The 27,432-nt window shown below is 42.7% G+C and overlaps 1 protein-coding gene and 1 long non-coding RNA gene across 7 annotated transcripts in view; both read left to right on the forward strand.

Annotated features, from left to right (window-relative positions):
* The window catches only part of tns3.2 (tensin 3, tandem duplicate 2), a 56,821-nt gene extending 46,785 nt beyond the window's left edge, over positions 1–10,036 (forward strand). For 5 of the 6 annotated variants that reach the window (XM_061824578.1, XM_061824574.1, XM_061824576.1 and 2 more), the window contains 4 exons: positions 5,748–5,916; positions 6,037–6,105; positions 8,505–8,534; positions 8,785–10,036. In XM_061824578.1, the coding sequence (XP_061680562.1) occupies positions 5,748–5,916; positions 6,037–6,105; positions 8,505–8,534; positions 8,785–8,926 (410 nt within the window). In that variant the 3' untranslated portion in view covers positions 8,927–10,036. The remainder of the gene's footprint in view (positions 1–5,747; positions 5,917–6,036; positions 6,106–8,504; positions 8,535–8,784) is intronic. The other variant, XM_061824575.1, reaches the window with a different exon arrangement.
* An 8,287-nt stretch (positions 10,037–18,323) lies between these two features.
* Positions 18,324–23,860, forward strand: LOC133503447 (uncharacterized). Its single transcript, XR_009795740.1, has 3 exons — positions 18,324–18,740; positions 18,824–19,620; positions 19,763–23,860. It is a non-coding gene; the product is annotated as an uncharacterized LOC133503447 (long non-coding RNA).
* The last annotated feature ends 3,572 nt before the right edge of the window (positions 23,861–27,432 follow it).

Below are 27,432 nucleotides of genomic sequence, written 5' to 3' on the forward strand. Positions count from 1 at the left end.
ATGGTGCACAATACAGGTGAAAATGAAAAAAACAAAACTGTTTTATAAATGTACGCTACCATCTAGAGGTTATGAAAAAGCAATACACCCTAATTTCAATATGTCACCACCACGAGACTCAGCAGTGGTGGCCAACCTGCAGCCCTTGAGCCGTATACGGCTTTTTGCCTCCTTTCATGTCGCTCTTGTGAATCCATGAAAGCACATTGAAGTTCTATCTTTTTTTTAATGCGTGCGCTTGTCTCAACTTCATTACGGTTGTTCACTTTGCTTGTGTTTATTATGGTTTTTATGGGTGGGACAACGAGCTCACTGTGTGTGTGTGTGTGTGTGTGTGTGTGTGTTTGTGTGTGTGTGTGTTCGTGTGTGCACGCGCGCATCGTTGGGTGAGTGGGATGGGACTGCGAGGTGTGCAGCGGAAAGGTGAGAACGGGGAAGAGTAGCTTTATTGTTTCCAACATCCAGCTCGGCTGTGCAATGAGAGAAGGAGGAGGACAACCTCGGCCCCAAGAACACCTTTCCCCTGTGTCTCCTGACCACGGTTATGTGACCATAGCAGGAAAGGTTAACACAGTATAGTCGCAAAACTGGCATGCACATTGAATGAAAGTAGCTACCAGTGGAAATGTGATCTTTGGAGAAAATGTAAATTTCACTCTCAAATTGGCAGGTAAATATGCAGTTAAACAAAAATCTGTGGATGAACACAGGATGTTTTTGCCAGAGCGGGAGAGTTTTTTTGTTGTTGTTGGGCACAACTGCCAGCCAGTCTTTTGTGTCAGACGTCTATCGCGCATTTCACAGCTTCAAATCTTCACTTCAGCTCACTACACTCGAACATCAACCTGGAATTCACAATTAGTTAGTCACTTTGAAAAATAAGACAGAGAAGCAGTTGCAGTTTTTAAAAAAAATGAATCATCCAGAGACCAATCCTTGCATCATGTCAGCTGCCTTGGAACATTGCAAGAGCCAAAAAGTCAGACAGTGTAGGGGAATATCAAAAATATGCCTTGGTGATATCGCTAAAATCTTGTCCTGGAAAAAAAAATCAAATGGTATCAGACCTTCAACTATCCTGCCACACTGAGCAGAGAATATCGGTCATTAGCATGGCTAATGTTACGCAGTTGGACTTCAATCTCCAATCATTTGAGTGTTTTAGTGTTGTCTTTGAGAATTCTTACATACAAGAATTTGTAGTTTCTCTGAGTTAGAGAGAGCACACAATTTTATTTTTTAATTACTGGCCTTTGTTCTTGGTACTCTGTAGGAGTAGATTTTTTTTCCCCGTTATCTTGTTGGTATGTGACATTTACAATAAATCTGGCTGAGCAAAGGTATGTGTGTGGGGAGGGAATAATGTTCATATGTACAGGGTTCGCACGCGTCCCTAAAAGTCCCTAAAAACTCCTAAATTTTTGAAGGTGTATTTAGGGGCTCCTAAAAGTCCTTAAAAGCCACGAAAACCGGTCAAGCCCCTAAAAAGGCCTTACATTATAAAAAATCAAAGGGAGGACCTCTACCGGCAAAATTCTCAGCTAGGAAAGATGGGCGTCAAAGCGCTGTAGTCGCACCGGGAAAAAAGGAGGCACGCTGATTTGGCGAAGACTCTCTCATCTTCCGTTGGTATGAATCTGTTTCTAAAATATAAAGATAGTGAAGCATCAACTTCAGGCAGTGGTACTAGCAGTGCATGCGCATCTACAGTTGTCCAGCCATCGACTTCAACCAGCCAAAAGTCAGGCTCTATGAACGTAGTTCAATACACGAAGCCAGACTCGTTAAAGGCAGAGATCATGTGGACTTTAAAAGTGATCTGCAGCCATTACAGTTACAAATTTTGCGAAAATAATTCTAAAGTGTTTGCAGTCAAGTTCCCAGACAGTGACATTGCTAAAAACTACCACTGTGGGGAAAGGAAGACTTCATACCTGGCTACATTTGGCATCGCTGCCCACTTTTCATCTCTACTGAGGCAGAAAGTGAAGGCTGAACCAGAGTATGTCCTCCTCTTTGATGAGTCTCTAAATCATGAGATGCAAGAGAACCAGCTGGACATTCATGTGGGATTGTGGATTGATGACTGGGTCCGACTTGCTACCTCACCTCTGAATTCCTGGGACATTCAGCAGTAACCGATCTTCAGCAGCGTCTGGACCCTATCGTGTGTGACTTCGGTCACCAAAAGCTGCTCCAGTTTTCAATGGATGGCCCCAATGTTAATTGGAAGCTGTACAAATCAATTCAAGAACAAATAGAAAAGATGACCACCCGCCGTATGCTGCAGACTGGAAGCTGCGGTCTCCACATCCTCCATAACGCATTTCGAATCGGTTGCCAGGCAGCTGGATGGGGGTGGAAGATTTTCTGTCCAGCCTCTACAACTTGTTTCGCGATGCACCTGCCAGGCGCGAGGACTTTAAACAAGTCACTGGATCCGACACTCTCCCTCTCATGTTCTGCAAGCACAGATGGCTTGAAAACATTAATGTGGCAGAGAGAGCCATCACCCTGATGCCACATGTGCGAGATGACTGCGAGGCAGCAAGGACGTAGAAAGGTGACCTTCCCAACCAACAGCTCCTTCACTGTTGTTCAGAAAGCAGCACTGGACCCCATCTTTGTTGCCAAGCTTCACTTCTTTCTCATGTGCGCCAGGGTGGTGGAACCATTCTTGAAATTGTACCAGACTGACAAGCCTATGCTTCCCTTCATCGCAAAGGACATGGGCACCCTCAACGAGACTCTGATGGAAAAGTTCATCAAGCCTGAAGTCCTTAACGAAAAGGCAGCCTCCCTTACCAGCCTTGTCAAGATTATGTGGGTGACAAGTCACAATGGGTGGATTTATCGAAAGTAGACATAGGCTTTGCTGCTAAGAGACTGCTTCTGAAATCTGGCATTGCAACCGACCGTGTAAAGCAGGAATTTAGAATGAGCTGCCAAACTTTCCTGGTAAAGATGATAGAAAAGTTGCTGGAGAAGGCCCCCATCATATACAATTTAGTCCGCCTACTAAGCTGGATGGACGCCCGGCACATTGCCATGAAAGATGAAAAGGAGAACAACAACAAAAAACTCCAAAAAAAACCTTACACAACATGGTGGATCACAAAAGGATGGAGGAAAGCAATTGCGACAGGATTCTGTTCCAGTATTCCAGACTGAGTGAAAAGATCCAAGAAGATGAGGAGATTAGGGTTGCTTTCTCTGACTTCAACATCTCTCAGGACAGGCTGGACACGCTATTCCACTCCAATCTGCATCAGCAGGAAAGCCAGCAGTTCCAGGAGCTATGGGGCGTCATAAAGCAGCTGCTGCTCCTGCCCCATGGACAGGCACCTGTGGAAGGAGGCTTCTCTACAAACAAGGAGGTCACCGAGGACAACCTAAGTAAGGAGTCACTGATTGCTCGGAGGCAAATAGTGGAGGTGGTCCAGCAGTATGGAGGGCCTGACATGGTGCCTATCACAAGGGAGCTGTTGGTCGCTGCGTCTTCTGCCAGAAGTATTTACGTCCAACATCTAGAGGAGGAAAAAATGAAGGATGCATCAAAACAGGCAGAGAAGAGGAAGGCAGCTAAGGCAGAGATAGACAGCCTCAAAGCCAAAAAAGCCAGACTAGAGACTGACATAGCTATGCTTATTGAGAAGGCTGACAGGCGGTGTGAGGAGGCAGAAGAAAAGAGGAATCTGAGGTTTATCACCGAGGCCAATGCACTCAGAGGCCGAGCAAAGGACAAGAGAGCCTTTTGGCACCTCTGCAGCAGCAAATAGAGGAGGCACTGGGTAGGCTCAAGGAGCTAGAGTAGGGGTGCTGAGACAGACATCAGTATAAGACATTTGTGTTTATAGTTGCAATTGTAGTTAGAATCAGTTTTTCTGTATACTGTTGTTATATGTGAAGACGTTGAGAATGGTCATATCAATGAGAACTACCACAAGGGGCGACAGGTGATCATTGTCACAGGTACTGAGGTACTGGAACCTTTGATGAACCAAGAACAGTCGATGGCACCATTGGGTGAGTCTTTTTTCCTTACTCTTGATTTCCCACGATGGCCCTAAATTTTTCATGTCGGCCCTAAATTTTTTCCGTGTCAGCCCTAAATTTTTCGTGTCAGCCCCTAAGAATGCCCCTCAAAAGCCCTTAAATTTTTTGGGTCCGACTGAGTATGAACCCTGTATGTATGATGTTCGCTCTTTCATGTGCATGCTGTGGCTCTTTGGCAGAACACAGTAAAAAATGTTGCTCTTGATCTCTGTTTGGCCTGACCCAGAGGGATTGGAAAGGGTGTGCATGTTCATTGCAATATACCAGCAATTTGACTGTGAGGGCTTTGATCTGAGGACAGTACTCTAGTTTCCTCCCACATCCTAAAAACATTCATGATAGGTTAATTTAGGACCCGAAATTGAAGGTGTGAATATGGGAGTATTTGTTTGTCTATACGTACACTACAATTGTGTACATTTTGTGATTGGAAAAGAATAACTATATAACTAAATAAATTAGACGGCATGGTGGCGCAGCTGTAAAGCATTGGCCTCACAGTTCTGAGGTCCAGGTTTCAGTCCTGGTCCTCCCTGTATGGAATTTGCATGTTCTCCCTGTGCCTGCGTGAGTTTTCTCTGGTCACTCCAGTTTCCTCCCAGATCCCAAAAACATGCAACGTTAAAGTGGTAGCGACACGTAAAGCATGATTTTTAGTATGTTTTTTATTTTATTTTATTTATTTATTTTAAATAAATAAAATAAAAAGGGAGCCGGAATGGACCCATCTGTTTTTTCACCGCACCTCATGATATTATCATATATGGATTTTCGCATCTTCCGCCATGAAAATCCTCTTGAGACATTTGTGTTGGAGAAGAACCACGAAGTGACGTTTTTTTTACAGTTGCGTGGTCAAGAGTTTATATTGGTTTAGATCTATTGTACCGGTGGAAAAATTACTTGTTTTTTTTCATCGTGTTAGCCAAAATGCCGGATCGTCGTATTGCTGGATTTTGCTCGAACACTCGAGAGGATGGATTCACTTTTCACACTTCTCTAAAACACCCGGTTCGTCGTTAAAAATGGATTGCACAGGTGCAAAGGACGAGAGCTTTCTGGGTTCTAAATGACAGGTACGTGTGTATAGAGCTATTAAAAAAAAAGTAATAGTTGTGGGGGACTAATTTGTCTCACAATTTATAGCATGTGTTACATGTGAATTTAGAATAAATCCCCTTGGTCAAACCGGCAAAATATAACAAAGCACTTGTATTTAATACAATTTAATCACAGATACAATACAATACAACACAAAACAATAAAATTGAAGTTCAAAGACAGTTAACAGCTAACTACTTAACTAGACGTATAGTTACCAAACTCGAACAACTTCTCCGAAAACAGGAATCATAAAAAGCTCCGTCCGTGTCTGACGACATAATCCTTCATCTCAGAACATAACAAAAGATCCGCGTAATAATAACTTCATAAAGTACCTACGTCAGGGGTGCTAAATGTGTTGATCTGTGCGGCCGCGGCGTTGTTGTTAATAAGTGGCTAAGAAAATGGATGGATGGATGGATGAATAAATAAATAAATAACTCAAAGTACTTGCCAAAGTCTGAGCTCACTAAATAAATTAACCAAAATATTAGAAATACATCTCCAGCATAATCGCCAGCTTCTTGATTTTTATTTAATTTATGTTCTTCTTGTTTTTGTATTTAATTTATTTTACTTTTTGGTAGCATGTAATGTGTGGTACCTTGGATCTGTGGAATTGGAGTCTCTAACGGGACACCAGGCAGTGCAGAAAGCTACCACGGTGATACTCAGCACAAATCCTCCATCAGCCTCAACTGTTGTCCACTTTAAGGTGTCAGCGCAAGGCATCACACTCACAGACAACCAGAGGAAGTGAGTACTTGGAGTATTTATAGTGACTAGATTTCATCCAAGATGTGGGTGGCTCTGAATTCGTAGCACCTTTAGTCTAAAAAACAAAATGAATAAAACATGTATGTGTTGTCTCTCCAGGCTATTTTTCAGAAGACACTATGCTGTCAGTATAGTAATTTTCTGTTCCTTGGACCCACAAGGCAGGAGGTGAGTAATGTGGCATTTAGATTACAAGATAGAACATGGTCACCACCCTAGGTCAAGTACAATCTGGGCAAATAGTCAAGGATGTAGTAATATTTTATCAAACACTTTTGTAATCATGAGGTGGAATGGTGGTACAGCTGTGAAGCGTTGGCCTCACATTTCTGAGGATTGGGGTTCAAACCCCGGTGCCGCCTGTGTGGAGTTTGCATGTTCTCCACATACCTGTGTGGGTTTTCTCTGGGCACTGCAGTTTCCTCCCACATTCCAAAAACATGCGACATCAATTGGACACTCTAAATTACTCCAAGGTGTGATTGTGAGTATGGCTGTTTGAATTCATGTGCCCTGCGGGTGTACCCCACCTCCTGCCCGTTGACAGCTGGGGTAGGCTCCACTCCCGTGACCCTCGGGAGGATAAGTGACTCAGAAAATGGATGGGTTATTAATTATGAAGTCTGTGTTACTCTGATGATTAATATTTCACAATGCCACTGAACATTTACTGCAAGTGTAGTTCCTAGATTTGAGTCAGTGTAGCAATATGTAATGTAGTTTTTATTAGTGTTCTGCTAAAGACCACACTGTCCCAGATCAAGACTTGCCAAAGACTAGAGTTCACCGAGCCCAAGACTAGACCAAAGACCAAGACATTTGGGAATCGAGACCGAGTCAAGACGAAGATGGAGACACAGCAAGACCGAGCAAAAACCAAACCAAAAACCTGAGATAAACTAAGACAATGACAGGACCATAAAAATCCCTTTTAAAAAAGCATGACAGGGTTGAATAGTTACAGAGCACCCTCTTTTAGATTTTCTTTTAGATATATTTGCAACTCTTTCGAAGGATAACATGCAAAAGTCTCAAATCCCAACAAATTTTTCTGGACTTTTCCCAAATTCTTGGTAAAAAAAAAAATACTTGGATGCAAAACTGAAGATTTTAAGAGGGACTTGGCCACGTTTAAGAAATTTAAGAGATTGCAGCATTGTGTGACCAAAACATACATCTCTTTTAGTCACATGATGTCACATACTAAGAAAGCGTAACTAGATTACCTGGGTGTTGGGCTCTGAGCTGAAGTAACCCTACCTTCTTAACACTAAATTTCTACGGTCAATTTCAGACAGCGAGTTGTGGCCAGTTGAATTTCAGACCGCGAATTATACCCAGTTGAATCTCACGAGACTGAAAATATTGCATTTGAATTTTAAAGGTTGAATTTTTTTTTTTTTATATCAATCAGAATCAGGTTTAATGGCCAAAGAATTTTTCTCGGTGCTGCCCTGGTACAACATAATAAATTGAACAGAAAACATGGTATATATGACGAATTTCTTAACATTTGAAAAGTTAAACTGAAATACAGGTATTGAAAATGTGATCACTTTGAAATAATGTGAATTTTACAACATAAAATTTTCAGTGGCATTTTTAATTCAAATCCTGGTGGCACATATTTACTTCCATTGAATACCTGATGAGTGACGGTCTCAACAGTTCTTGACAGAAAATCCAGAGTTCAGTCAAGACTTTTGGGTGTCCAATCTGAGACAAGACCAAGCGTTCCAAAATGTAGTTCAAAGACCAAAACTGGTCTCGTTTTACAACTTGAGTATTAATGACCCCCCCCCCCACACACACACACACACACATACACCTCCCCAAAGAAAGTCAAGGTGGAGACAAGCTGAGAAAAGTAAAGAAATAAAATCCAACAGTATAATGGTCAATTCAGAGTTAACTCGGGGAATAGTTATCTGCAGGTTTTGGTGGTGACTTGTACTGTAATATGTTTTATTAACTTTGATGTTTCAACATTTTAAAATATTTTATCCGGGTTCAATCCCAGGCCTCCCTGTGTGGAGTTTACATGTTCTCCACATGTCAGCATGGGTTTTCTTCGGGCACTCCAGTTTCCTCTAATGTCAAAAACATGCAACATTAATTGGACACTCTAAATTGCCCCTAGGTGTGACTGTTGTCTGTCTCCATGTGCCCTACAATTGGCTGGCAACCAGTTCAGCGTGTACCCTGCCTCCTGCCCGATGACAGGTTGGATTAGCTCCAGCATTCCCATGACCCTCGTGAGGATAAGCGCCCAAGAAAATGGGTAGATGAATGGAATTCTATCAGCATGTTCTAAGTTCATATACGTTTGATTGCTTCCAATTGCTCATTACATCATGTAGATGCCTTTCTGTAGTAACCACAAAAATTAATCACAAACGTTGAGTCACTCCCAGTGCTTTTGATCATAACTCCATAGGTTGTGACTGCATTTTTGTCACCTGGGACACATTTAAGATTCTTAGATCTAAGATCTTGTATGCATTTGAATTTGTTTGTCCTTGCTATTTGATAATGGCTGTACCTAATAAATATTTTGTTCTGCACAGATGGACTATTGGCAATGGTTCTACCGCAAAGTAAGTATTTTATTGAGGAAGCAGTATTTTCCCCTTTACGATGTTTGATTGTGTAATCAAAAATCCGATTCCAGGAAGCTGGTGGAAAATTCTACTCATATTTTGCCATCAAAAGTGACCACAGTACTCTATATTATGTCCTGGTTACGTGTACATTTAGTATGACTTACCCAAAGTGTCAGTCATTCATTTAATTTGATTCAAAGAATCCATTCTCATATTACACTGTCCCGATTTATCTTTCTTCCAGGATATTTGGGTTTGTCGCACGGAAATCTCAGCGTGAGACTGAAAATATTTGCCATCTTTTCGCCGAACACGACCCGGAGCAGCCAGCGAGTGCTATCGTCAACTTTGTATCAAAGGTCATGATTGGGTCGCACAAGACATGAGGAGAAAGTGTCACAAATGAGAAAAGTAAAATTCCCACGTCACACATTAGGATGCCGGGATGCACAAGTCAATACCTGAAGAATAATATGAGCAGCGAACAACAATTTAAGTGCAAAAGTCTAACACTCAAGCATATGCTTTATGCTCTTAGGGAGTGTTGGATCAGGATGATGCCGTTAGAGGGAGCTGACGTTATCGTGTGTGCTGTGAACTTATCATCACTCATCATGAAACTATGGACCTGCTAATAAAGACTTGTCGGATAGATTGGACAATTTAGCACTGAAGTGCTACGGTTACTTTTCTTGTTAATAGCCACAGGAAGCAGTAGTCAGGAATAACATAATTATAGTTGATCGATACAAATGTTTTACCATTTAAAGACTTATTTAATGCAGAAAGGAGGGGAACAACTTTAAAGACTATCTTTTTTACCTTGTTTATCAATGTTTTTTCTTTGTATTTCTACTTCAAAAACCATTTATCCAAATGTGTTAGAATAGTTTCCCTTTACTTTATTAGTCACAAACTGTATTTTTGTACATAAACATATGATCTACATTATGACAAATTATGTACCTCATCATTTGTGCTATCATGTGTTTTTAATGTATCTGATAGCGTAGCTGATTAAAACATCACTTTATTTTCATAGTTCACTTTTCAGTGAAATGCATTACATTGTAAAAATTGCCGAAATGCTTTCCTACCTTACACAGGTTTCAACACTACAATTCCACAAAATAGCATTTGCTTTTTGGTTGTAACATGTCTTCAAACATAGAGAAAATATAACTACCTTCACTTTTCCTGTTTGGTTGTTTGGGAGAGGGCCCTTAATTTCAATGATTCGATGCCAGTTACTGGATTGCACAGAGCACAAACAAATAAATAGAGGAAAAGGTTATAGAACATCATTTCTGTCAAACCCAAAAGTAAAAGTTTGTTTTGACTCTGTCCTCAATAACTTGTATGACAATGAAGTTACTGACTCATTCGAACCTTCTTCATACAGACACACATACAAAATGGGCACAAATCTAGACAAAAATGACCCATATTTTGTCCATGTAAAAACAGGAATAAAATGGTGCCTGACTTCATTTGAATGATGCTTTCATATGTGCTGTAAAGTTTTGGTGCCTTTAGATGGCAGTAATTGGTCACTTTTTTGAACAACGTGGATGACTCAATTCATCAATCCACCGCATTTCCCCGCACAGGTACATTGGAAAATGTATGATCTATCTATCTATCTATCTATCTATCTATCTATCTATCTATCTATCTATCTATCTATCTATCTATATCTATCTATCTATCTATCTATCTATCTTCTATCTATCTATCTATCTATCTATCTATCTATCTATCTATCTATCTATCTATCTATCTATCTATCTATCTATCTATCTATCTATCACAAACTTAGTTTATGGATAGAATAAATAAAAATAACCAAAGAGCTTCAATGATGGAAACGAGGTATAAAAAGAATCTTTGGGTGAAAGATTGGCCTCCTGGTAGTACAGAGATGACTATCTTTTTATTTACTTGAGAATTTTAGAGGAGAGATAATTTGTATTAGGGTCCATTCAAAATCCTCCTTGGGGATTTTTGTGGAACTGGAAATAAGACAGCGATGTGGAGAATATGTCAGTCCAGCCAGGTCAGGAAAATGGTGAACAGCATGGGATGTTGGGGTGGGGAGATGTGATGGTGTGTCAATATGTGAGGGGGCTGGAGTGTTGATGGTGTGACAATATGTGAGGGGGCTGGAGTGTTGATGGTGTGACAATATGTGAGGGGGCTGGAGTGTTTGAGGGTGGGGGTTCTGTGGTGGATGACCTCACCATTTCAGGAAACTTTCCCACAGCCTGCACACAAAGAAGGCCGTCAAAAAGTAAAACGGATGAGAAAGAATAGAATAGAATTTCAACACACTACCTAACAAGGAGGCAAAGTATGGAAACGGGACTGACTGATTAGAGAGGCTTTTGAGAAGGACACCTCTTCCCTTTTGGGGCTTCTGACATTTTCAGGAATGATAGAAGCTCTGCTTCTGGAGTAAAAGGTTTGAGGGCGAAACAGAGGGCAGCAATAAAACCTGCTGGCCTCATGTCCACTTTCCACTCCCTGAACTGCCACCATTTTGTCCATTAACTGGACCTCTACTTGAATTTCCTTTTACATTTTGTGCTGAGTAGCTCAAGAGGAGCGACCGGCTCAGTTTTCACAGCAGCCGCCGCCGCCACGAGCTGCTGTCAGCAAGATCACATTCCTGGAATTGCAGTTCCACAGAGTAGTATTTGTGAATCCAAATGCCGGCTTCTGTTTGGGAACGCCTCACTCACTGAGTCCCTCTCAGCTTCTGATCCCTGGCCTCATCTTACCTTATGTGAGTTAGCTATTTAAAGCTCATGCTAATTCTGCTACTCAAATGCTGCACACATTTTACCTCAATTAAACCAAAATGATCAGAAAATAATTTGTCTTCTATTTTTAATTTCTTGGGCTCAACAAAAACAGCCTGCATGGTTAGCTGCTATAAAACAGACCCAATGCCGTCCATCCATCCATCCATCCATCCATCCCTTTTCTTAGCCACTTATCTTCACGATGGTCATGGGAGTGGTGGAGCCTATCCCAGCTGTCATCGGGCAGGAGGCAGGGAACCCCCTGAACTGGTTGCCAGCCAATCGCAGAGCACATAGAGACAGACAACAATCGCACTCACAATCACAATTAGGGGCAATTTAGACTGTCAAATTAATGCATGTTTTTGTTTGCGCAAACTCCACAGAGGCAGGGCCAGGGTTTGAACCCCAGTCCTCAGAACTGTGAGGCTAACACTCTACCGTGCCACCCAGACCCAATGCATTATAAGAAATTATTTTACTGAGTCTGAAGTTTTGTTATTATTTTTAATATATTATTTTGTTGCTGCCTCTGGGTGATAATGGCTACCTATTTTTGTAACACTTTAGAGCAACTACCTCAGAGCTGAACAATGTATTTTATATACTATGTGTGTGTGTATATATATATATATATATATATATATATATATATATATATATACTGTACAGATTGTGTTACAAAAATCACAGAACTCACCAAAAATATCTTTCAAATTTGAACTACAAGTTTTTGCCTTTTAATTAATTCAACTAACACCCTTCCCTCTCTAGCATGCCGTCATGCACTCCTGGAAGGATCCTTCTTCTGTCAGAATCAGAATCAGCTTTATTGGCCAAGTGTGTGTAACTACACACAAGGAATTTGGCTCTGGCAGTCAGTGCCGCCCTGGTACAACATTGAGAACGAACAAAAAAACTCACAAGGACAAAAACAAGAGACATTCAGTTCAAAGGAACTATTCCTTGTGAGTCACAGATGTGCAAGATGCAGAGTCTTCTTGATTTAGAACAGTCAAGAGTGTGTCAATGCGCCATATTATGTTAAGCTTATACAGAGTGCCCTTACCCGCTCATGATTCCAATTATAAACCAGTACAATGATAATTGTTCAAAGGGAGCAGTTTAAAGTGACGAGTCGTGCGAGTCTCCAGAATATATTACTACTAATAATAATGATTGGACCAGCTGGATATGAGGGTGTGTCCCAGCAACGGCAGAAGCCAGAAAATAGTATGTTCGTTGATCAATAATTTCACGGCTTAATTGCCAAAGGGAAAAAACTGTTTGAAAGCCCGCTAGTTTTGACTTGAATTTATCAGTAGTGCCTACCCGACGGAAGGAGCTGGAAGGGCTTGTGGCCATGATGTTGAGGGTCCCAGATCGTGCCGCTCTGGACCTAGTTCACGTTGCGTGCAAGTCTTCAATAGTGGGTAGAGTTGTGCCAACAATCCGTTCAGCGGTTTTGATTGTCCATTGCAGTCGGAGTTTGTCCTTTTTTGTGACAGCCCCAAACTAGACTGTGATGGAGGTACGCAGTACTGATTGGATGACCGCTATGTAGAACTGTCTCAGCAGCTCTTGTGACAGGCCGTGCTTCCTCAGAATCAGCAAGTAGTACATTGTTTGCTGGGCTTTTTTGAGAATAGAGTTGATGTTCGTTTCCCACTTCAGGTTCTGTGACACTGTAATTCCCAAGAACTTGAAGGTCTCGATGGTTGATGTAAGACATTTGGACAGCGTCAGGGGCAAATGTGGTGAAGGATGCCTCATGAAGTCCACAATCATCTCTACAGTCTTTAGAGTGTTCAATGCCAGGTTGTGTTGGCCACACCATAGCTCCAGTCTCGCCACTTCCTGTCAATACACAGTCACCGTCTTTGAGAAGGCCGATGACTGTGGTGTCATCTGTGAACTTCAGGAGTTCCGGAACTCTTGATGTAGTGTATAGCCTCAAAATGGGTTTCGTTAATGACCGCCACACTTGAAAGTGAGGTGAGTAGGACGGTTGCTTGCAGCACAGTGATGTTCTTCTTGGCCATGAAATGTCAAATGCTGAAGGCATTGTGAGCAGCCGGAATGTCATTATCAAGTATCCGAGTTGTCCTGTGTCAACACTTGCATGTTTCGTGCTCTGATTGAAGCAAACGATCTTCTTTCCCACACAGAAAGAGAAAACATTGAATTATAGATAATTTTAAGACTTGAGAGTATGAGTCATGGTATGCATATTTTACAGAAAAAATTAGTCTCAAACCAAGAACAATGGGTGCCTGCAACTCTTCATCACGGAATACAGATACTGTAATCCCCTGCTATCTCCTGGTTGTGCTTTGCCAGTCCCACGTTTTTTGCAAATTCTAATTGTTTGTTTTTCTATCTTTCATCCATCCATTTTCAAAGCCGCTTATGCTCACAAGACTCACAGGAGTGCTGGAGCCTATCCCAGCTATCTTCGCGTAGGAGGTGGGGTACAGGAAACAGAATCAGCCTTACTGGCCATGTGTGTAAAAACACACAAGGAATTTTTCTCTGGCAGTCGGCGCTGCCCTGGTACGACATTTAGAACAAAGAACAACAAAATCAACGAGAACAAAGATCAAGAGACATTTCTGTTTATAGGAACTATCACAGCCAATCACAGCACACATATGTAATGAGGAAAAAAAGGGAAATCACAAAATCATACCATCATTAATTTGGTTACTTTATGTAATTATTTATGTTGGTAAAATCTGTTCCCCATTGAACTTGAACGTAACAGTATAAGATCTTGTGTGAGGTACCTCGCCTCCGAAAACCAATCAGAGGCGGTGCTGAGCCAGCTAGCTGGAACGCCAAGCACGGGCGCGCAGTTTTCCATTTTCTGGTTTGAGCAAGAGGATAAATGCCAGCAACCTGGCTAGTTTAGTGAAGGAGAAATATATACCGCTAGGTGAGCTCAATATGTATACAGTTCTTTTTTTCCACATTGATCCTATCTGGGCAAAACGAAGGCGCAGCTGGTAAACCATTGGCCTCACAGTTCTGAGGTCCCGGGTTCAATCCCGGACCTGCCTGTGTGGAGTTTTCATGTTCTCCCCGTGCCTGCGTGGGTTTCCTCTGGGCACTCCGGTTTCCTCCCATATCACAAAAACATGCAACATTAATTGGACACTCTAAATTGCCCTGAGGTGTGATTATGAGTGCGTCTGTTTGTCTCAATGTGCCCTGCAATTGACTGGCAACCAGTTCAGGGAATACCCCGCCTCCTGCCCATTGACAGCTGGGATAGGCTCCAGCACTCCCCGTGACCCTTGTGACATGAAAAGAAGCAAAGATTTGCGTCATAGTTAAAGGAAAAGTGCATACCTTGACGTGATTTCCATGGTGCGTCTGAAAATGAGTGGTGTTGAACAAGTATTGTTGACCTTGTCAATAGGTCAGGTTTTTTGTTGAGGACAGAAACTGTCTGATGATTCTGACGAATCAAGTTAACGAAGATGGCGAGCCAAGCACTAAAGTCTGAAATCGTCAAGCACCAAGAGGATTTGCACATAAACACACACGCTCGCACACACACACGGACGGACGTACGCACGCACACATACACACACACACATCTCCAGAAATGCTCAATTTGATTTAAGTCAGGGTTCTGGCTAGTCCATTCAAGAACAGTCGCAGAGTTATTCTGAAGCCACTATTATTTTATCTGTATGGTCAAGGTCATTGCCTTGTTGGAAGGTAAACCTTCAGCCCAGTATGAGTTCCTTAGCACTTTATTCATCTTTCCTTTGATTGCATCCAGTCTTCCTGTCCCTGTAGCTGAAAAACACCAGCACAGCAAAATGCTGCCATCACCATGCTTCACTCTTGGTGCTGTATTGGACGCGTTTGTGATCAAACCGTGCTGTTGAAGAAACATCAAATGTGAGTAACTTCATAACTTGTACGACGAGGACCAAAGAGGACTTATGGGAAATTTAACAAGTCTTATTTTAGTACATCTTTGTACCCAAATTGGTGCCGTATTGTTGGCGTTGAAGTTGCTTGGCCTAAGTTAGCCTAGCACGCTAACAACATTATCTACATAGAGTATACAACGAGGACCAAACATTGAATGTGGACTCAACCTTCAACTACTAGAGTGAGGGCCATTGTAGTTTTAATCCCTTCCATCCATATATCCTTTAAATATTTTCACACAGGTAGTATGTGATTTGTGTACCTTATGTGCTGACTGTGTTTATTTGATTGCTTTTATTTGACTAACTTTAAAGGGGAATTCCAGTGCTTCGCATAAACAATGTATCCAATAGGTCATGTAATATGTGCTCTATTTTGGCAAGGTGATGTCAAATACTTTATCATTTAAAAATGTTTTGAGAAGATTTTTATCGACAATTATGAATTTTCAGGGGCGCTGCCATTTTCGCGAGTCACATGACTTACGTGCAAGGTGCGCACCAAAGGCTCAATTACATTATGCCCAGCCCTAATTTCTTGGATTTATCCTCATCTGATGAAGCAATAGCAGTATCGGTTGATTGGGAAGACGAAGGAATACTTCCATACAGATTTGAACCTGTGGCTGTAATTAATGTTGAATATTCGAATGGTTCTTTGGGCAGAATGAGGCAGAGTCTGACTACTCGGAGGCCTACGAACGATATAAGTGCATAAACAAATTCCCCCAGGAGTGCCGGGCTGGCAGCCGCAGATAGTTTTTCGGACGGGAATGACGCGGAATCTTACGAGCGAGCTCCGGCGGCAGGCCGCGAGCAGAGCTTCCAGTCGGCGGAGCCCGTAAGCCTGCTTCGTTAGCCCCGGATGCCGAAGCTAGACTAAAGGCCTCGGCTGCCACCGAATCTCAGCTAAAGGCCTCCCCGGACGTCAAACTTCGGCTCGCGGCCAGCCACCGGAGCTCATGGCCCCCCTTCAGTGGCGGCGGAGGCCTTTAGCCTAGTTTTGGTGTCCGAAGGCTAACGAAGCAGGCGGCGGCGCGCCACGAGCCGGGCTTCCAGGCGGCGTAGGCCATTAGCCCCGGATGCCGCAGCTAGGCTAGAGGCCTCCGCCACCACGGAAGCTGGGCTAAAGGCCTCCGCCACCATCGAAGCTCAGTTAAAGGCCTCCACCGCCTGAAAGGTTGGCTCGTGGCCCGCTGCTGGTGCTCGCTCGTCCGACTCCGTGTCATTCTCGTCCGAAGAACCATCCGTGACTGCCGGCTCAGAGTTCCCGGGGGCCTTTGTTTATGCACTTTTGTCACGCGTAGGCCTCCGAGTAGTCAGACTCAACGTCATTCTGCCCAAAAACCCATCTGAATATTCAACATTAATTACAGCCACAGGTTCAAATCTCTAAATCTTTATGGAAGTATTCCTCCGTCTTCCCGAGCCATGCGGGTTTTCATGTGTCTTCCACTGAGGAGAGGGTTCAGTTGGGCCACTCTTCCATCTCACCCTGACTGGTGGAGGGCTGTCATGATGGCTCCCAACTCCTTCTCTGTAGCTCAACCACGGTGTTCATAAGGTTTTCTTTACCTCTCTCACCAAAGGGTCTTCTCCTCCGATTGCTCTATTTGGCCATACAGCCACCTCTATCAAAAGGTTTTGATCATCCCAAATGTCTTTCATTTAAGGATTATGGAGGCCATGATGGTCTTAACAACCTTAAAGTAGTAATTCAGAGGAAATGTATTTTATTTATTTATCGTGCAAATGTAGCTAAAATTTCATTAAAAAAATATTTTAAAAATTCTCAACACAACAGAGATGGAATACATTAGCGCCAAAAGTGCAAATTTTCTTTGTAATCCGAATGCCTCCCATGTCTGTTTCAAATCGAGGCTCTGTTGAAGCTGCTTCCGTGTGACATCAGGCAAAGACAACCCCAGTACAGAAATGACTTCCTATACAGACAATCATACACACGAGTGGGATCTAGAGAAGATAGACAGCAGTGATGGAGAAGTTTTTATAGAATGTGTAAATTCTACTGGCTTCTTGTGTGCCCATAAGAGATCACACAAGTTTCCGAACAATGAGTGTTTATTGGACTCCAAGGACATGGAACACAGTGAGCGGCTACACATAGACTGCCACAGCTAAATAACTAGAACATAGATAAGGGACCCAACGCATAACACCTAGGAGAGGTGTATGCTCCTACTTGGCATAGTGACAAACAACCAATTATCTACAGAATGCCCTGTGGAAGTGATAGGAACTGAAGTGGAGGAATGTTCTTCTTCTTCCCATGTTCAAAAAAACATCCCATGGAGGTGTAATTCAACCATATATGTTCAAACCAGTGTGACAGTCTGAGCAATGAATGGAACACAAGGACGGGATTCGGCAGACATGATGAAGTTGACGTTGAACTTTGCACCCAAAACACAGAGTGGTAGGTGCCTCAAGAATTCCATGTACACCTTGTTGATGAAATAATAATTAATAATAAGAATTCAAACAAGTTCATATCTCTGATGCTGCTTGTACACAACAGTGAGTCATTTGTTGTTGTACTAGCGACTGAGTCGGCATAAAAAAAAATCGAAACCTTCGGTAGCGTTGTGCGTTTAAAGATTTGGCCTGTATTTTAAATAATGCACCTAACACTTGAGAGCACACACCACCGCAGTCGAATTTCAGCAAGACCACAGCGTCAACAGTACACTAACTTTATACAGTGTCCAAATTTCATCACCTTCTAAACATCACATGGATACGGATATTAGTTGACATATATATCTGTATCGGTATTGTACTTACATTTAAAATGAGGTAGATACTGTTGGGGGGTGCTTTTTTCTTCCACCTGTTCGTTTCATTTCGGGTAATGAGAATGTTTGTTTTATACAGGCTGGAGACGATGAACAGTTTCTTCAGAGCTTTTTACTTACAGAATATTCGCGGCACATATGAGTTTCAGACAATGGCTGTAGGAGCTCACAAGTGCAAAGGTACAGAGAGAGCAGACATCTTTTATCTTGTCAGAAGGACGTACTATGGGTGGTATCAAACATGTGGCATTTTCCACTAGACAAAGAGTTTCTGTCTAAACTGGTTCTAGCTGGTATCAACTGGCGCATTTCTATGCCCAATGTATTACTACAAAGTTTCCAGTATGCAGTTCAGCAAGGTTAGCCTACGTGCAGAGACGCAAGATATCACTCAAGGACGCATCTGGCTATGGAACAGAGTCCCACTGAGGAGATGAGGAAATTATGCAGTCATGACTGAGGGTCTGTCATGTTGTGCATGGTTTTCAACCCATCTTGTTTCCTTTCCTCCCACAGCTCCCAGATCAACAGTGCCTTCTGCATTGGCGTTGGTGAGACACAGCAAGAAGACCTGGAAGCAAGCCCAGCAGATGCTGTTATGCCAGGGGTGGTTCTACAAGCCTGCAACAGACCGTAAGAGGACCCCGGTGCCTAGCTACAGAGTGGGTCAGCATGTTTGGCTTCTCGATGAGGCGCCTCTTATGTTCTCATCGTAGGGGGACGGAAGTGCAGTATCTAGTGGACTGGGAGAGGTATTTTCCTGAGGAATGGTCTTGGATTCAATCTAAATTCGTCGTTGATCCCGCAATCATTAGTGACTTACAATCTACGCATCCTGAGGCTCTGAGGCTGTCTGATGCCGGCTTTTGGGGGTACTGTCATTGGCGTAGTCATTTCCTCTCCCTCACACGCACGTGCTCCTGGGAGCAGCCTCCCCACCTGTTCCTCGTCTGTGTTAATTATGTCGTGCATATATACCTTGTGCATTATGTTGTTCATTACTAGTTTGTTGTACCTTGTTGTCACGTTTCCGCAGTTCTTGTTCTACTTTTTGACTCATAGTAATCTGACCTTCCCTTGATTTTGACCTTGTTTTATGCCTCGTGTGTGGATACTGTTGCCTTTTGGACTGCCTGCCTGTGTATCAACCTCATCCTCAATTAAGCTTTCCACTATAACTACTGCTTGCCTTGGAGTCATTGCATTTGGTTCCTCCTCCTGTTCTGCCCTTGACAATGACACTACAGTATTTCAGCATTTAGGTGTAAATATGACATCAATATAACCACTGACACATGCAAGAAAAGATAATAGTACAAGAATGGTAATAAAAATCCTTTGTGTAGAAATAGTGAACACTACTGTTGTAGAGAAACATTGTTGTATATGCTTATATTCTACTTTATCTATGTGAGTTTGGTAGCAGCACAATGTTTCGATTGGAGGATGCTCAATGTGGAGGTCAAAGAAACAGGAGCCAACAGTTGCTTTCACATAGCGTCAGCTGATTCAGGTAAGATAATCAACTAGTAGTTTGCAAAAAATGATTCAAATTTGGTGTATGAGTATGATGTATCAAGTGGAGCATAACTTGAGAATTTAATACTGTCTACTCACCTGCCACATTTTTAGGCTTTTGTCTTTTTGTTTTACAGTAACGTACTGGAAATGTCTCAAGCTTCATCTTAAGATGTCTGATGGTGGAACAACAGATGCTTGAACCCTTGACAAAATGGCTCCAACACATTAGGAACTTGCACACCTTTTTGTGCACACACAGACAACATAAACAGAAAAACACACACACATCTAGCCTACGTGCTCTGAGGCACATGCTGAGAAAGTTCTGCCTTTATGGCTTGCGTCTTCATTGTATTGTCTCTGGTATAACTGACACACAAACACACGCACACATGCGTGGAGACACGCACAAAAGACCTGGGTACTTGGGTATCAGCGTCAGTCTTAATGAATCTGTCTACAGGGGGCAGGACAGGAGCTATATCTGACACAAAGAGCTCCCGCTAGCCCACTGAGCCAACCAGAGGCCTCCAGATTAACTTGCATTACATCAGCATACCAACAATGAACCTAATGAGGAAGAGGTCGGGGGTTGGGGGGGGGGGGGTGTTACGTGTGCCTATGTGAGTGGGTGTGTTGGCTCTCATACTATTGCATCACGAATTAAATACTCATTTGTGTTGATTCAGTCAAGATTGGATGGATGTGCTTGGTCATCCTTAAAAACTGGACATAGTGATAATTTTATATTTCCAATGTGCCCTATGTAATCGTCTGTCATCATAGTAACTAGTCAGAAAATAACAAAACAAAAAAAAGCATGCTTGTGAATTGTTTCATTCATCCAAGACAACGTATTCTCAGAGCATTGAATCCATGGCAGCTGGACTTTTCTGGTTTTATTAGAAAACGTTTTGCCTCTAATCTTGGAAGACAGTTTGCCTAAAATCTGACCAGGATTCATCAGTTCATGCACAAGAGAAGAATGAGGCACACTTGTAACAACTGAGTAATAGCTGGATACGAAAAGTTGTATGTGTTTTAGTTGAAGGACTTGTTTAGGATGTTTGTTAAAAATCATACTTTTGGCCCAAGTGGCGCCTGGTGAAGTTTTGATATGTACTGTATACAAGTATATCACCTGGACCTAACTGTGGCTTTCAACACTGTGGACCACAATATTTTATAGGCTTCGTTGGAGCACTTTATGGGCATAAGGGGTCACTGTAATTTTCGTTTGGATCCTATCGGACACACACAACTATGTGTATAAGCCTTTTTTTTTATATTGTGTGTGTGCTCTTCAGCTGTTAGATCAAGTAGAATGGAGATTCTGTATCTCCTTTATCCCGGAAAAGTTTTTCTATGTCACAGAGGAGTTTATTTGGACTTCCTCTGTGATTTATTTGTATTTTAATCCAAGTTTTATTGAGGATCAGAGTAACATCAGTGCTTTGATGCTATCAGTTGAACATAATGGAATTTATTGGAAAAAAAAGACAATGATAAAATGAGGACTGTTCAACAGAATGAGAAAATTAAATCATTCTGTATCTGAAAAAAAAATGATAAATGGATGTTACTTGAGATTGTGTAGGAAGAAGAGGACAAGAAAGGACAGGACAAAGACAGGAGAAGAAGAATGCAAGACGGATCGTGAACCCGGCTATACAATTGGAATGAGTTGGGACTGACAAATTATAGAAGTCTAAAGAACAAAACCCAAGTGGGGTAATGGATATGCTTTTCATGTAAACATGAATTGTACATTGCAATAAGTGAGTAGTCCGACACCCAGTGAGAGAACCCGAGGAGTGTGTGCCTACAGACACATGCATGGTCAAGATATCTTGAGCAATACTTTTTATACACTCAGTTTTACATGTGTATTTTTATTTATTTGTATTTTTTAAGCATGGTGGTGCAGCTGTAAAGCATTGGTCTCACAGTTCTAAGGACCAGTGCTCAAATCCCGGCCCTGCCTGTGTGGAGTTTACATATTCTCCCCATGCCTGCGTGGGTTTTCTCCGGCCACTCCGATTTCCTCCCAGATCCCAAAAACATGCAACATTAATTGGAAACTCTAAATTGCACCTAGGTGTGATTGTGAGTATAACTGTTGCCTGTCTCCATGTGGCCTATGATTGGCTGGCAACCAGTTCAGGGTGTACCCTGCTTCCTGGCCCTTGACAACTGGGATAGACTTCAGCACTCCCGTGACCCTTGTGAGGATAAGCGGGGACTGGGACATCTTGGGCCTACCTCTATTCCTTGCGCCTCTCCTCAGTCATCTCAGTGTCCCACTTCTTCTTTGCTAACCTCTTTCCTTGTTTGACTTCCTGTATTTTGGGGTTCCACCACCAAGTCTCCTACTCTGCGTTCGTACCAGAAGACACACCAAGTACTCTCCTGCCTGTCTCTTTGATCATCTTGGCTGTTGCTGTCCATTCTTCCAGGAGCTCCTCCTGTCCATCGAGAGCCTGTCTCACCTCTCTCCGAAAGGCTGCACAACATTCTTCCTTTCACAGCTTCTACCTTAGTTTTCTTAATCTTCCTTCACACCAACAGAGTCATCTTTCACACAGCCATCCTTTGCTGTCGAGCTACACTCTTCCTTACAGCACCAACTTCCATCAGATTATATCATCTGAACAAAATGTAATCTACCTGCATGCTTCTACCTCCGCTCTTGTAGGTCACCCTATATTCCTGCGCCTTCTGGAAAACAGTGTTCACTACTGCCATTTCGACCCTTTTTGCAAAGTCCACCACCATCTGTCCCTCAAAGTTCCTTTCCTGAATGGCGTACTAACCCATCGCTTCTTCATCGCCCCAGTTTCCTTCACCAACATGTCATTACAATCTCCAGCAATCAAAACTCTCTCTCTGTCTAGGATCCTCAGAACTACTTCATCTAGTTCCTTCCAGAATTTCTCTATATACAATGTTTATGATGCACTGCTTCGCCCTCCTGAGATGCCAGATGATGGGCCAGAATTTCCTCGAACCCATCCCGAAGTCATTCTCCACAGCCTCACCAAACTCCTTCCTGTCTGAGTTACTGAATCAATGACCACGAGTGCTTCATGCTGCCATCCAGGAACCACCAGCTACCTTAGGAGTCCCAGAGGCCAAAAAGGCCCTATATGACTCCTTTAGCTTGGCTACATCCCACACCTTTGATGTCACCAATGGGTCATGAGATTGTCCCCACAAGAGGCCTTACGGTCACAGCTCCGGTCAGTTCCTTTAGCAACCAAGAAAATGGTCCATACAGATTAAATGTCCCCCACTTTCCCCAGAACATGAGCAAAGTTTTGTCGGAGGTATGAGTTGAAACCTCTTCTGAAAGGGGATTCTGCCAGATGTTCATAACAGACACACCACAATATGTTTGAGCCTGCGAGGTCAAACCGGCATCTTTTCCCACATCGTCCAACAAAAGAACACTGCTCGGGTTCTCATTTGAAGGAGCCGTTTTTCCTAATCACACCCTTTCAGGTCTAACTGTCATTGCCCACATGAGAAGTGAAGTCCCTGAGCAGAACGATGGAGTCTCCAGTGGGAGCGCTCTCCAGCTCAACTAGGATTCTAAAAAGCCTGTGTAATCTGAACTGCTCTCGTTCACCAGAGTGAATGAACAGGCGCCTAGGTATGGGGCAATATGTATAACGACACCTGTTTGGCGCCTCTCAAGAGAGTCCACCCCCTCTTGAGTGGTCTTGGAGCAGAGCCCAAGCAGTGGGTAGAAGCAAGCCTGACTATATCTCGTTGGAAGGGGGTGGCACGTTTCCCTTTCGGGGTGTGTCTGGCCGAGTCCCATCAGACCCTCACCTTGAAGCCTTACCTCTATGTCTGGTTACAGAGGGGGCCCTGGTGACCCACATCTGAGCAAGGGAATTTGCAATCAATTTATATTTGTTATCATAGGGGTCTTCTTGCAGTACTTTGTATGGTCCCTCATCCAGGACCAGCTTACCTGGGCGACCCCACCGAGGGTATGAAGCCCCAGACAACTGAGTTCCTCAGATCACTGGGATACACAAAGCCCTCCACAACAATAAGGTGAATTCTTCCTGGAGATGCAGGTTTTATTGTTTGTTTATTGTAACTGGTAACTAACCACTTCCGGGTGGTGTCCACCTTTTGCCTGAAGTTAACTGGGGTAGGCTTCAACACTTTTGTGACTCTTGTGAGGATAAACGGCTTGGAAAATGAAAATGGGAATGGTAATAACTACACTTTTTTTGTATTTTTACAGACCCCTTTGTTTCAGCTGTGGTTATTCTTAAAGTGCTATTTAATAAAATTGAATTCAAATTCAGTTGTCTTGAGTTGAGCCATGACAACCACCATCCAACTGTACAGCAACGACACCTCTCTGTTTGATTAGTCACAAATTTAACTTCACATTTAAATGCACCAGGAACAACTGACATGTAAAAAAATATCAGCTGCTTCGTGTCCATGATATTTCTCTCACCTTCATCCTCAAGACTCTCCGACTCAAGTGAATGTAAGATGTCATCCTACTGCAGGGCTGTGTTTGGAGGGCAGGATACCCCCAATGACTGAACCTTTAACCTTATGCCTAAGAGCTTGGGATGGGAAAACCCTCCACGCAGAAGTGGGTGCAAACACTTATGTGGTGACTGGCTTGTTGTTAGCATTAGCATAGGTTAATGGCCCAGGGTCTTGACATCCAGGCCAGGGGGTCAGGGAGATACTTTGAGCCAACACCTCTGCACCTCTTAGTTGGAATCTTCACACTGAATAAAAAGAAAAAAAATCGATGGCATTTTTACACAAATTTAGACAACCAGAGCACCGATAACTTAATTGACATGCTTCATTTTTTACAAACTTCCATACACAAACAGAAATGCATGAAATCGCAGATAATTCTACCCAGGTCAGGTTACTGTTAAGTTAAATGTCTACACTTAGAATACAACACGTCTTCTTTCTCGTCTCGATACTGTTGTTATACTGCGAGAGTGAGACACATGGTCCAAAGTCTAACAAATTAATCACCTGGGAACCCTTCTGCTTCCTCCACCCTTGTCAAACACTCATTTTGGGGAAAAAACCTCTCCTTGTGCAACACCCAACAATGTCAGTGACGCTCTACACTGCCTCGTTGCTACTAATTGTTCGCTCACAATGCTTCCTAGTATTGTGTCCAACAATGCCAACTTTGAATAGGGGGTCTAAGCTACTTGTATTGTTGCTAATTGGTTTCTTGAGACAAGAAGAAAATGGGGAGGTAAAGGGAGAGAATAAATGTTAGCAATGGGAGGCAGTTTCATTGGAGTCACAAGTAAATAGAGTTCACAAAAGGCTTTGTGGGGTCGAGGGCCGAGGGTCGAAGGTGATAAATAAGAGGTGCACCTGCACTTTCCCCAGTCCGACAATGAACTCATTCAACTTATTTGCCCAGCAAGATGATGGAGAGCAGAGGCACTGCTATACGATCAGAAGCCTCTATGTAGAGTGAACCTGGGTGTATTGTATTTTGTATTGCAAAAGACTATCCAATGCATTTTACACCATTGATGGAACTTTTTCAAAAATTCTTTATTTACATGGGATAAACCCATTGACATGGAGCTTCTCGTTTGACAGGGATTCCCATACAAAAAGCGAAAACAATAAGCCAATCCAAAATACCTTATTAACAGAACAACAAAGTAAAAAATAAACAAAACAACATGCCAAAAACAACCATGAACAACCTCTATCTCAGAACAGAGCCAGAAAAAAATATGAACTCCATCCAACCATCCATTTTCTTAGCCGCTTATCCTGACAAGGGTTGTGGGGAGTGCTGTAGCCTATCCCAGCTGTCAACGGGCAGGAGGCAGGGTACACCCTGAACTGATTTCCAGCCAATCGCAGGTCACATCGAGACAAACAGCCACACTCACAGTCACACCTAGGAGCAATTTAGAGTGTCCAATTAATGTTGCATGTTTTTGGGATGTGGGAGGAAACCAGAGTGCCCGGAGAAAACCCATGCAGGCACAGGGCAAACAGGCAAACTCCACACAGGCAGGTATGGGTTTGAACCCAGGACTTCAGAACTGTATGGCCATTGTGGTGCCAAGTATTAACTAATTTCTCAATTTTAATTGAAAATAAGGAAATGATAATTGAAAGAAAAATATAGACTGACAATTCATTAAATTTAGTTTAGAAACATTGAGAATCGGGTTTTAAAAATGGTGCAAGCACAACAGAGCAGTTAGTGTGTTCCAGTGAGAACCTTTCCTCATTTTTTTGGTGGTGTAACAGAAGCGGTAAAGGCTTCTTTATACTTGCACGGGTGGCGACTGCGCTGATGTCACTGCGACTATTCCGCACACATATTCCCGTATACTTGAGTAGAACCTATATGCGCAATTTTCAAAATTTGGAGCCAGATGAGGGCTGGGGACGTCTCCCTGGTGAGGTGTTCCAGGCATGTCCAACTGGAAGAAAAACCCAGGGACGTCAGAGGCCAAGCTGGAGAGAATATGTCTCTCGGCTGGCCTGGGAATGCCTTAGGATCCCTCTGGAGGAGCTGGATGAAGTGGCTGAGTAAAAGGTCTGGGTATCCCTACTAAAGCTACTGCCCCCGCGACCCAAACCGGAAAAGTGGTAGAAGATGGATGGATAGTTTCAAAATCAATAACCTTCTTACAATGAGACAAATTTGCCCACGTTGATCTTTCTTCTATTTTTACAGCTGTAGGTGTTGTCAGGAGTATTTGATATGGAGCTTCCCACTTGGATGAATACTGGTCCTTCTTCTTAATGGTTCTCCTCAAGACCCAGGCGCCTGGTTGCACCAACGTGGTGTCCTGCTGACATCAATGCATCAGGATGTTTTGTTGGAAAGAGTTCTATCCATTTTGAGACTGCATCTATTATGACCAAGCCATACTTTTTTCCCCTTCACTTTGACTTGGGTTATGTCTAGCACAAGTCAAGCATGCTCTACAATTTTTTTGTGTGTATAATGTTAATTCACCTGTCATACCACCCCTCCTGTTGAGACATGAGTTACCCCATGGCTTAATATAGACAGGTTCTTTGGTAGGACAGCGTTATTGTTTTTTTTTTTTTTTTTTTTTTTAAGTATTTCCCCATCTTTTCTCCATACATCCTGTTTTGCTCTTCAACTCTGTTGTTACATTTATCGTAATGTATCTGATTCTAAAGTTGTGGATGTATCTACAGTCATAACCTGTGTGAGACCTGTTGCTGCTTCTTTTACTATTTTGTCCGCGAAGGCATTTTTTAAATGCATACAGCAATAGTCTTTGGCAATTGTCTTGCATTTAATAATTCGACTAATCATTTGGCATGCTTTAATTCTTTGCCCGGGGATGAAATCATCCCATATTTTTCCTGTATTGGCCAAAAACATGAACTGTTGCTAATGCATATTGGCTGTCAGTATAGATTGTCACGTCTTTTCTTTTCATTATTTTACATGCAGTACTCCAGACCTGCTGGACTTTACATCCATTAAGGTAGTAAGACTGTTTGAAACCCTTCAATGGCCTTTTTGATATCGTCCATCGTGCTAGTTCTATAGACTAAAATAGTCTGGTCAGCGCTGTCTCGTGTGTCTTGGTTTGCCACTTGTATCATTGGAAAAACGTCTTCTTCACTAAGAGGGAGAGGTGTGGCTTGAGGTACAGTTGGCACTGGTAAAAGTACTCTTCCTAAAGTTTTTGACCAAGTGTAGTCCATCCCAATTAATGTCATTATCGTCCATGGTGTCATGTCATATTGTGGGGGAGGAAGATGTGGGTAG

This window comes from Syngnathoides biaculeatus, chromosome 7, assembly GCF_019802595.1.
Source record: "Syngnathoides biaculeatus isolate LvHL_M chromosome 7, ASM1980259v1, whole genome shotgun sequence".
Taxonomy (NCBI): Eukaryota; Metazoa; Chordata; class Actinopteri; order Syngnathiformes; family Syngnathidae; genus Syngnathoides; species Syngnathoides biaculeatus.